Source organism: Choloepus didactylus, chromosome 3 (assembly GCF_015220235.1).
Source record: "Choloepus didactylus isolate mChoDid1 chromosome 3, mChoDid1.pri, whole genome shotgun sequence".
Taxonomy (NCBI): Eukaryota; Metazoa; Chordata; class Mammalia; order Pilosa; family Megalonychidae; genus Choloepus; species Choloepus didactylus.
Window position 1 is genome coordinate 215,820,399 of NC_051309.1, and position 12,522 is coordinate 215,832,920.

General features: G+C 35.5%; 1 protein-coding gene across 9 annotated transcripts in view; it reads left to right on the forward strand.

Annotated features, from left to right (window-relative positions):
* The window catches only part of WRN (WRN RecQ like helicase), a 176,732-nt gene that overhangs the window by 147,282 nt on the left and 16,928 nt on the right, over positions 1-12,522 (forward strand). For all 9 annotated transcript variants that reach the window (XM_037831309.1, XM_037831310.1, XM_037831311.1 and 6 more), the window contains 7 exons: positions 3,237-3,407; positions 3,485-3,582; positions 4,104-4,176; positions 5,761-5,834; positions 7,928-8,015; positions 8,239-8,351; positions 10,232-10,346. In XM_037831309.1, the coding sequence (XP_037687237.1) occupies positions 3,237-3,407; positions 3,485-3,582; positions 4,104-4,176; positions 5,761-5,834; positions 7,928-8,015; positions 8,239-8,351; positions 10,232-10,346 (732 nt within the window). The remainder of the gene's footprint in view (positions 1-3,236; positions 3,408-3,484; positions 3,583-4,103; positions 4,177-5,760; positions 5,835-7,927; positions 8,016-8,238; positions 8,352-10,231; positions 10,347-12,522) is intronic.

The following is a 12,522-nucleotide window of genomic DNA, read 5'->3' on the forward strand; positions in this document are numbered from 1 at the left end:
AATATCATTGAGCCAGGCCTTGTCTTGGTTACTCATTTATTCTTTACAACATCCTGAAGAGATTGACACTATTTTTCTACCTTTATAGCATATGAGAAAATAAAAACACAAGTCAGAAAGCTACTAAGTGCCTGAGCTATATCTTGACATAAGTAGTCTAGCTCCAGAACCTACACTAACCAATCTATATATATGCGTATGTGTGTGTGTGTGTGTGTGTGTGTGTGTGTGTGTGTGTGTGTATGTTTATGGGTGTGTGTGGGGTATGTGAATGTGTATAGAGCTAGTGGTCTGGAGGCCTACGTTCTGGTCCCAGCTCTAGTATAAATGCGCAATGGGACCTTAGGCTACTATTTAACATCTTTGAGTCTCTGAGTATTTGTTAGCAATGTGGGTAAAAATGGCTGGGATAGATCGAAGAGCTCTAATATGCCTTCCAGTTCTGAAATTCTGTGTTTGAGTTTAGACATTTTACTCAAATCAGCCCAGAGTCATGCTTAGCATAGGCAGGAATTGTTAACAAGGGCAAAGGTGCTGTATTATACCTGGGTGTTTATATTTCTTGAAATCTTGTTTTAATAAGATTTTTGTAAAACATAATTGTCTTAATACTAAAACTCATACTTTAACAAAAAGAATTCTATTTCTATTTTTTTTTAAGTTTTAAGATTTAATAGATTCTGATTACTATACCTATCAGAAGCCTTTATTTTAAGCCTAGTATCTTTTCACTGCTGTGTCTCTGATGGGAACTTAACCTAATTTCAGGCTCACTTCCTTTGTTTGAAGGATTGACCTTATTTAGGGCCTTAGAAATAATAAACAACATACATGTATTAATGTTGATCTATGATATGATTTATTTTTGTTTTGTTTTATTTTTATTATTTTGTTTTCAATCATATACTTGAGAAGATGTTCAAATATTTTGGAACACGTTCAAATATTAAAGCAATATTATCTTTATATTTAAGTATGTCATTCTTGTTCTACCTGTTTTAGATCACTTATGTTCACATTTTCAAATTCCAAAAAGATCCTGTAACCAAAATATTGTTACCAGTTGAATAAAACCAGTACATTCTTGATAGAGAGCCTTACAGTACGAGTTATGTCTGCCAGCACTTATTCTCTATATTCCTAGGTTTTGGTCCCTAGATTCTTATATGTGTTGATTATTAAACCTTCATTAGGGTGTAGATGATATGTAAAATTTGTTGAATTACAGACTCTGCCTGCTTGTAAAATTTTTTACTTCATTTTATTTTAAAATGTTTAGAACACAGTACCCTCTTGACATATTCAAGGGATGTGTGTTTTTGAAACATGTATATAACCTAATCAGGTTCAGTTAGAGCCTTGTCAGGGTTCATTAGAAAGTTTTAGTTAGAAAGTTCATAATCCATTGTATTAGTTTCCTAGGGCTGCCACAAAGTACCACAAACTTGTGGCTTAAAACAACAGAAATTTATTCTCTCATCATTCTAGAGGCGAGAAGTCCAGAATCAAGGTGCTGGCTGAGCCCTGCTCCTTCCTAAGACTCTGCAGGAGGGTCCTTCTTTGCCTCTTCCAGGTTCTGGAGACCTCACGTGTTCTTTGGCTTGCGGCAGCATCACTCCAATCTCTGCCTCCGTCTTCACATGGCCCTCTTCCCTCTGCGCCTGCAACATCTCCTCTCTGCCCACATCTCCCTCTTATTAGGAGGATACTGTCATATTGGGTTAGGGCCCACCCTAATCCATTACGAGCTCATCTTAACAAATTACATCTACAAAGATCCTATTTCCAATGTCATATTCACCGGTATCAGTTATTGCTTAAATGTATTTTTGGGGGGGGACAGAATTCAATCCACAATATCCACTCTAATTTAAACAGAAATATATTTATTATAGGTTATTAAATGACTCACAGTGTTGTTGACAAGATCACACTACAAAATAGACCACAAGGGAGCTGCTGCCCCTCCTGTGCTCACGAAGCTGATTCCAAACTACCCTCAGTGGGAAGCAGTAACAACCAAGTTCTACTTCTGCTTGCTCTGGGAGCCACACAGCAGCTGCTCTGATCTGTAAAAACAAAACATATGCCTTTTAATACTTTCACACCTGATAGTTGTATGTTGGGTTCTTTGCCGATACTTTCTTGTAAAAGGCAAACACTTCTACAACCTTGCATGCCTGCAAAAATAGCTGGGGAGGAGCCTTTGTCTCACTTCCAGCATTTTCATGCCATGCAAATATATATCTGATCAGCAGAATGTATGTTGCTTCCAGAACCCTAGCTGCAAGGGAGTTTGAGAAATAGTGTCTGTAATTTCCCATATTTTGTAGTAGAAGTCACGGTAGATGGAGGTGAGAATGACTCTTAAATTACAATCTGTTATATTCCCCACTAACAAATTTAGACAGGAGCAATTTTTCCATAAAGCCCTAAGTTCATATGCTATTATATACATTTAAAGGTAGTATTTAAGTGTAGAGGATGAATGAAAGAGGTAGTAAAAGGGCAAAGTGAATGGAAAAATATGTGAAGGTGGGGAGAGTTTTCTCCATGAGAGAAGTACAGTTGCATATGACAGATAGCTTCTCCTAGATTTCTAGAACTTGATGGCTATGAAGAATCTCCTGTAGGAATTTTCTCTTCACTGAGGAAGACTCAAACCCAAGGCATCAACTGTTTGACATGCACCGACTTTTCCTGGAGTAGATCTGTGAGACGGCTAAATCATAAATGATGAAGTAAACTTTGCAGCGCATCATGAACAAAAGCACAGTAAAGACAACCATGACGTGGAATCAGAATCATTGCATTGCCACTCACTATTGACTAGCTTTTGGGCTGCACTGCCTTAAACACCCATGTGTTATAGTCTTGAACTGTATGTAGGTTATGATCACTACTTTTAAATAATAGTATAAATATGTAAATAAGAGCTCTAAATAGCAAAGGTTAAAGCAATTACAAATACAGTTTCAAACCTGTACATTGGGAAGTGCATCTGAATTGTGTCTGAAATTCCCTGACATTATTTATAAGACAAAAGAACACTGTTTTCATTCTCTATTTATTTATGAGTTAGGTATTCAGAATCAACAGGATGGGTATGAAAATTTTGTAGATTTTTAAAGCTGCAATTCAGTGTTATTCAAAAAAACAATAGATGGTTTTGTGTTTTACATAACCTGTTTAATTAAATAAGAATTTTTATATACTGATTTTGTTCCTGATTTCAGAATTCTCAGCGTCTTGAAGATAAATATCGCAGCCACAGTTTCTTTGGCACTGGCAAGGATCACAAAGAAAGCTGGTGGAAGGCTTTGTCTCGTCAGCTCATGACTGAGGGATTTTTAGTAGAAGTTCCTGGGCGTAACACATTTATAAAGCTGTGCACCCTCACGGAAAAGGTAAACAATGTAGAATTCTACCTGCTAGGCTTAATTTTTCTTACTTTGTATTAAAAGATTCTTCTTGTGTTTCATAGGGTAGAAATTGGCTTGATAAAGCCAATGAAGAATCTCCTCAGAGACTTATCCTTCAAGCAAATGAAGAATTGTGTCCAAGGAAGTTTTTTCTGCCAAGGTTTATTTTTTTATTTTTTAATTTCTGGGCTTTTTGTTTTTATTTAAATGATTGACAATAACAGGCACCGCACAGATAAAATGAGTAAAGATATGTTGTTACGTACATCTTTTAGTCATTTTAGGGGTAGGGATCAATGGGAGAAAAATAAATCATAGAACACTGTCTTGGTTGAGAGGAAGTAGTTGACCATATTATTTAGAAGTTTCTTTCCCATTGATGAAAGAAGCAGCATTGATCAAGGTTGAAGAAGCCACATTCTGTATTTCCTTCTCATGTGTAGAAGGTGGACAGGGATTATACATGGTGTCTGACGTTTAGAACCTTTACTAGTGGAATTGTATCAGTTTCTTCCCATTAAATTTCCCAGAGATTTTTCTCAAAAAATCAGTTTGAAAAATGTACAGTTCTAAAAGGGTTATTTAATCTCATCTACCTTTCTGAAAGTGGGACATGAAGATTCATGAATTAGCTAATTACATTTTAACACTTAAGATAATTTAATTTTCTGTTTTTTTCAGCTCTAAAACATTATCTCCAAGCACTGAACAGTATTCTTCTAACCGGGCACCAATTGAATTAACTGCAGAGAAGGTTTGTTTTAAAGAGGTGGTTCTTAATTTATTTACTTCTTTATTGAAGCAGCTCCTATTTTAAAATTTTAAATTTTGATTTCCCTTCAAAAATAAAGAGAAAAATAGCACACATAACAAAGCATAAAATATGGAAAGAGAAATGATATGAACAGAGTGAAATATGAGGTGTATGATTTTGATTTCTGGAGTTAATGAAATAGTTCTGCAGTATTTGAAAAAATAGCTTGACTCCTTTAAGCCTATTTTTTAAAAAAATAGTTTTATTGAGATATATTCACATACCATATAATCATCCACATTGTACAATCAATTGCTCACAATTCCATCACATAATTGTGCATTCAATCACCACAATCAGTTTTTGAACATTTTTATTACTCCAAAAAAATAACGAATAAAAATAAAAGTAAAAGTAAAAAAGAACACCTAAAGCATCCGATTCCTGCATGCCACCCTATTTTTCCTTAATTTTTGTCCCGGTTTTTCTTACTCATCTGTCCATACACTGGATAAAGGGAGTGTGAGCCACAGTGTTTTCACAATCACATGGTCACATCATGTATGCTACATTGTTATAAAACTGTCTTCAAGAATCAAGGCTACTGGGTTGTAACTCGACAGTTTCAGGTATTTCCTTCTAGCTATTCCAATGTACTAAAAACTACAAAAGAATAACTATATAAAGCATAAGAATGCCCTCCAGAGTGACCTCTCCTCTCCATTTCAGATCTCTCAGCCACTGAAACTTTATTTTGTTTAATTTCTCTTCCTCCTTTTGGTCAAGACTTTCTCAATCCCACGATGCTGGGTCCAGGCTTATCCCTGGGAGTCATGTCCTGCTTTGCCAGGGAGATTTACATTCCTGGGAGTCATGCCCCACATAGCAGGGGGAAGACAGTGAGTTTACCTGAGTGGGCTTAGAGAGAGAGGCCACATCTGAGCAACAAACAGGTTCTCTGAGGGAGACTCTCAGGCACTATTGTAAGTGGGTTAAGCCTATTTTTATGACCCATCTGGCATGGAGTTTTTACCAGTACTATATACTTGTAGTTGATAAATAAATAAGCTTGATTCCTAAATGTTTTTCATTAAAAATACACATCCACACGTCATTTCTTGCTTTGTTTGTGGATCTTCAATAACTATTACAGATTAAATTCTTAAATACTTATCCCCTGGCAAATGTAGAGAATTAGAATAGTAGGGTAATGGATAAATGTGCTTAATTAAATTTCTGATGAACATTTTTTTGCTTTATTAATTAAAGTACACAGAATATATTGAATCATTTTTATACTTTTGACCCTTGCTATGTCTCAAAGCTTTCTTTTGATCTTTTATTCTCTGTAGATTTGGGAGGAATGGGACAATGGATTGCATTTCTAACTGCCTCTAGAACCCTAGAAGTTGATATTTCATTATTTTCGGGTGATTTATTTGACAGATATGTTAAAAATATACTTGACTAATCAGAAGAAAATTGTCATTGTGAGCTTTTGCATCTTATTTTCTTCACATTTAAAAGTATTTTGAAACTTCTAATATTTTATGTTTTAATGGATATTTATTTGTTTTAATCCAGTCTAACTTGGAGAAGATGTATTCATACAAAGCATTTGATAAAATTTCTCCTGGGAGTAGCATTCCTAAAAAAAGGTATAGAATTCAAAATTTTTATTTTCTTTACTAGCTGTTGTAGTTTCCCAGGGCTGCTATCACAACGTACCACAGACTTATTGGCTTAAACAACAGGAATTACTTGTTTCACTGTTTTGGAGGCTAGAAGTTCAAAATCAAGGTGTCATCAGGCCATGCTTCTCTGAAGTCTATAGCATTCTGGTGGTCGCTTGCTGGCAATCTATAATTCCATCCCCCTCTGCCACATGGCCATCTCTCTCCTACTAGTGATTATAGATTAAGGCCACCCTGAGTCAATTTGGCCTTGTCTTAACTGTTGAATTAATTGCACTCATGAATTCAATTAGTAATTAATTAAATTAATGAATGAATCAATGACTGAGTCCACATCCACAGTACCCAGGTTTAGGACTCAAACATGTCTTTGGAGGACACCATTCAACAATAACACCAGTACTTTTTCTTTTTCCTTTTCTAAAGAGAAAGGACTACCCAATGTTGGGCTATTTCATTGTCAGAAGGCAGTTAAATGCTTAGTACTTAGCATATAGCCTGGCAAACAGTAATATTCAATAAATTTTAGCTATTAAATTATTTTTTATTAATATTATTATTTTATAGATCTGCTTTAATAATTTTAAGAGTATAGGCATTTAATATGTATTATCTCATTTAATTCTCACAAGAAGCCATGAGTTAGCTGCTAATATTTATCTCTGTTTTTCAGTTGAGGATACTAAAGGTTAAGAAGTTAAGTAACTTGTTCAGCAAAACTGGCTTTCAAGTCTATATTTTTCTGCTTCTAACATCTAAACACTATTTAATTATTTTTGAATGAAATATCTGTTGCCACCCTGTTTTCAGAAAAGACTTTACTGACAAAAAAAAAACAGAAGATAAAAACTGGTAGAAAATATATAATACAGCTATTGTGCTTTTAAGCTTAATATTTGACTTGCTGTCTTATTAAAAGTGTGAAATTTACAGAATTGCAGAAGGGCTGGGGATGGGGAGTTTCAAAAAAGGTTTCAGTCGGCGCCTATATTATGCTTTCACAGATAAAATGGACTGTGTCTACATCCACGTCAGTTCAAATTAACATGCTCTAAAACTGTAATGCACTTTCAAATGGTTTACTCCCTTAGAAAATACTACTCTCGATCTGTCAAAATATTTATCATAATGCCAGTCTTTCCACCCAGAACAGCTTCTTTTTGTTTGGATATGTGGTATATGATAACTGTTCTATGTAAACAAAGAGCTTAAGCACTATAAAAACAATATAACACTCAATTTACTGAACCATTTCTTCATTTCAACATTTACCATGTTTTCACTAGGCATCTTCTTTGTGCCACATACCATTGTAGGGAATAAAGAGACTTAGTCATTGGCTCCCCCAGAGTTTTTATAGGCTAGTGGAATATACAGGTAGAGAAACATCAAATTACGGTCCAGGTATTGACGCTATAGAAATACATAGACACTTAAACCAGGCTTCCCAGGGAAAAAGTGACACTTGATGTTAATCAGGCAAAGTTAGGAAAAGTTCTCTAAGCAGAGGAAAGGCTCAGATAAAATAGCCTGAAAGGAAGAGAGAGTATGATGTAATTGAGGAACTCAGCAGTTTGGCAAGAGATTGTCTGGTAGAGCAAGGCAAGAGAGTGGTAAACTTTAAGGCTGGAGAATAAATAGGGGCTAGAATACCCAGTTCCTTCCAAGCATTGGAGTTGATCATAAAGGCAATTGAGAGCAAAGGAAAGAATCATAGATTGTATACCTCTCCGTTTAAAAAAAAAAAAAAAGTGATTTTAAGTATGGATATGGAATCATTTTTTTCAAAGCATTTAGTTGAGAAGGAGATAGGATGAATGCTGTTCTTAAACACACCAATTTTATGAGTAACTCCAAGTGCAAGTAACATTACCATTATAATATTTTCAATGCTAGGCTCTTAGTTGTTTAAGTTAAGACATGACCTTATTGGCATTGTGAAAAATAAATGTTAGTACCAACACGGAATGGTATTCTCATTTTGGGTGCAAAATAAAAAGTGAACTATGAGAAAGAAAATCTTAACTTTACTATTTATTTTCCCTTAAATGTTTAAGTGTCATGGCACAATCTCCAGGAAAATGTCATCCTGTATCTTACAAGTCCTCAGAACCTGTTATTTCAGCCCAAGAGCAAGAGACTCAGGTAAGGTTTTTGTAAACAGAATTCTTTTATGAGAATCATAGTTATGCACCTTTGCATGCTTAAAATCCTGTTGCTAGCTTTTGGATTTAAGCGGCTGAGCCACAGTTCAGTGTATTCTCATTTCAGTGTATTCTCATATATAAGCTGAAGCTCTAAAAGAAGGGACTGAATTTTTCTAAACACATAAAAAAAAAATTGAATTGTTTTCTTTGTTCTTGTTCAGACCCTGTTATACGGCAAGTTGGTAGAAGCTAGGCAGAAACATGCCAATGAAATTGATGTTCCTCCAGCTATTCTGGCAACAAATAAGATACTGGTGGATATGGCCAAAATGAGGTTAGTACATTCTATTTGTATATGTATGTTCTGATCTATTTTCTTCTAACAGGATAGATTTGTAAAATATGTCATTAGATGGTAATATTACTGTGGCTTCAACAGTCTCATCTGTAAGATGACTCACAAACGTCCTTTGTTCTGACCACTGATCCCTTTGCTGAGCTTTAGCCCCATGTTTCTACATGACTGGAAACCAACCGTCTTTTCAGTAATCAGAATCAGAATATATATAAAATCTTTCATTATCCACCCAACTTCCATACACACATTTCATCCACACACCAAAATTACTCTTTCAGAATTCTTTATTTTTGTTAATGGTACTAACAAAATGTTTCCCAGCCACGAATGTTTAAACCCTCACATAATTTTCGCTCCTCTTACATATGTCACCTTCTTCCTCTTACTTAAAACATTTTTCAGGCTTTTTCATTTAAAGATTCCTTGTGTGTCTGTGCCTGCTTCCTCCTTCTTAGTGATGCCATGCTAGTTCAGACCTTTTAACCTTAGGCTATTGCTAAAGCCTCTTAACCGGTCGCTTGTCCTTCAGTCCCTCTCTAGTTCATCTGATCTAAAAGTACCAATTTAAGCTTTTTGCTTAAATGGTTTCACATTTAGTGTTAGCTTCTTTGGTCTAGAAGTCAAGGGCCTCCATTAATGCACCTAAACTTACTTTTCCATTTAAGTCACAGAATTTAGAATAATGTGTCTTACTCGGATTGTATACCGCTTGTTGAAGACCCTTTTCATTTTCCACATATTCATTTGAATTGTTGCCTTTGCCTTGTAGTTTCTTTAATTTCCCCAAATTCTCCTTCTGAAATCCTTCAAGATCAAGCTTTATTATTGCTTTCTTCATGCAGTCTTCCTTGGTCTTCTCAGCAAAATAATTCTTCTCTTCTGAATTCAAAAAGGACTTTGAGATGTGTTGTTACCACACATTGCATTGTTTTACTTTCTATTTTTGATGTCAATGGTATACATGTATTATTATACCTTCTAGAATTTAAGCTCTGTGAATAAAGATATATTGTGTTCCTTATATCTTTATTTCTCTCACAGCACCTAGTACAATGCTTAATAAATAGTAAAAGGTCAATAAATATTTAAAATAATTTTATATCCAATGCATAGTTGCTTGGTAATTGTATTCCTCTTGCTGCTTCCTTTTTAAAAATTGTTTCTGTCACTAAACTTTATCCAAGAGATGTTCCTTTAGTGTAGAGTTTTCTGATGATGTTACCTAGTGCTTCTGTTTTATAATTGTATCATTAAAAAATGAATATTCTAAGACTACGCTTTAATATTCAAAGAAGATATAAAAGAAAAAGAATAATCACTAACCTGGCACATTTGTTAGAAAGCAGGCATTGCACAATTTCTTGGATATTGGACACAATAAGAAATAATTGAACTAAAACCCTGAAGTAGTTACCAAGTTTACTGGTATAGGTAAGCACTTTATGGGAGAAAATAATGAATGACAGTTTATTCTGAGGTTTTTTAGCTTCTTAGTTGTTCCCAAGCCTAGTTTTCCTTTTCATTTCTATGAGATAATAATAATAACAGTAATGGAGTAGAACTTTAGCCTGTTCCTTTGTAACAGTGGCCTATTTATCTGTTCTGTGATTTTGTGGTGATGGTGGTAGCGGCTTTTATTGGTAAGTTGTTAAAACAGCAAATTGTTAAAAGGTAGAAAGGAATTATAAAACAGGATTACTTGTATTTTGCATTGCTTTTGGTTTGGGGAAAAATAAAATTAAATACATAGCAGTTACATGAAAATATACAAATTTATTGAGCATCAGTATGCATCCTACGTTCTGGAGTGTTAATGTTTCAGTTGTTTCTTGACCTTTTTTTTTTTTTTTTAACAGACCTACCACAGTTGACAATGTGAAAAGAATTGATGGTGTTTCTGAAGGCAAAGCCACTATGTTGGCCCCTCTGTTGGAAGTCATCAAGCATTTCTGCCAAGTAAATAGTCTGCAGGTAAAATACTGTGATTTGCAGGAGCTCTTAGAGAATAAACATTTTTGACCATTTAAAAACACCCCTCAAAAGCAGCATTCTTAATTTGCCTTTCTATACTGGACAGTTAGAAAATGAATTCAGGTTGTTTTTATAGTAAATTAATTAGTAAAGACCTGTCCGTTACCCAGTTTTGAAAGATGATACTAAAATATCACGCTCATGTCTTTCTCTTGTGTTGTTAATTTTTGTTTTTAAGCTTGAATAAGTTCTGTATTTCAGGTTGATAACTTTTAACTTTCACTTTCATAAAAATTAAAGCTGCAGATTTTTCTTGCTGTCAATTTGGAGCTCCAGCCAGTTTGTTTTTCTTGATTGGCATATTCTCCACCTGTCCTCTCCTCCGGTAATGCTGGCTTTTGATAGTAAATAGATTTCATGTTATTCTCTTCAGTCTTAATAGTCTTTTCTTCCTATCCTTTTATTAATTTTTCTCCACTGTAAATTACTGTTTCTACAAGGATTGTTTGGGTTCATTTCTTTAAACTCCACATACAGTCTCTGAGTTATGTGCTCCAGCACAGAAGGTGAGACAGAATGAGGCAGCGGAAATTCTACTGGACCTTAGGAGTCAGAGAATCAGTATTCTAATTTTAGAACTTGAATTATCTGACCCAAGGCAATAAAATGTGTTTCCCAAGCCTTTTTTATGTGCTTTATCTTGCATATGGAAGACTATAAGAGTTATACTCTCATGTCAACACAAAAGAAAGTTCTAGTCAGGTGATCCTTAGGGTGGGGATCTGGTGTTCTGAGCATATAATTGGCCTAAAACCGTGTTATATGTCTCTGTTTCTATTGAAGTTTCTGAATAGCTGCATAATGCAGTTTTTGGAAAGCAAGCATCAAGACAGAATTGGTGTTTTGGGGGAGGCCTAGCTGACTACTCAGACTGGTCCCCACACTGGGACACTTCCTGTGGGTAGGCGAGGTTCCACCTCCCTTCCTTGCAAGCTCACAGGTCCGGTCCAATGTGTGTTGTCACACTGAGAGTAATTATGTTTTGGGAGTAGATTTGCTTTATCCATCTCCCTGAACTTGGCTTTATGTATGTGTATATATGTATAAATATAAATTAATTTAGTGAGAAATGCAATTTCCTGGACCCAACCAATGCATTCTCTCCTATACAAGAGTTAAATAGGAAGTCAGCTTATCTGAAGGTTGTTTAGCAAGCCAGGAATAAAACAAAGGAAATTCTGATACTGTTTTAAGTAATCTCTCAGCAACAAAGGTGTTCCGGTTTGTTAAAGCTGCCATTAAGCAAAATACCAGAAATGGATTGGCTTTTATAAAGGGGATTATTAGGTACAAATTTATAGTTCTAAGGCCATAAAAATGTCCCAACCAAGGCATCAGCAAGAAGATACCTTCACTGAAGAAAGGCTGATGGTGTCTGGAATACCTCTTTCAGCTGGGAGGGCATGTGGCTGGCATCTGCTTGTCCTTTGCTCCCAGGTTCTGGTTTCAAAATGGCTTTCTCCAAAATGTCTCTGGGCTTCTGTGTTAGCTTCTGTCTCTCAGCCTCTGTGCATCCTTGCTTGTTCTCCCATGGCGTTTCTCTCTAAGCATCTGGGAGTCTTCTCTTAGCTTCTCCAGGGCAACCTCTGGGTTTCATATCTTAGCATCTCCAAACATCCTTCTGCTGCATCTCTAAGCATCTGGGTTTGTGTTGGCTCTTAGCTTTTCCTGGGAGCAAACTGTGGATTACATATCTTAGCTTCTCTGAGCTGCTCTTCTCCATGAGCTCTCTTAAAGAACTCCAGTGATCTAATTAATACCCACCCTGAATGGGCTGGGGCTATACCTCCATGGAAATAATTTAATCAAAGATCTCACCTGCAGTTGGGTGGGTCATATCTCCATGGAAACAACCTAATCAAAATCAAAAGATACCACCCTAATCAACAGACTAATAAGTCTGCCCGCACAAGACTGCATTAAAAAACATGACTTTTGGGGGGGACATAATAGATTCAAATCAGCATAAAAGGTATGTTGAGGCATTGTAGAGTTTTACTTACCAAGGAAAACATGATCTTCAAAACTAGTTAGCCAAGATGTCTTCTCACTGAATACTGCTTGAATAAGCATTGCTTAAGTCTGTCCTACCTTTCCTATTTATATGTTTCCATAA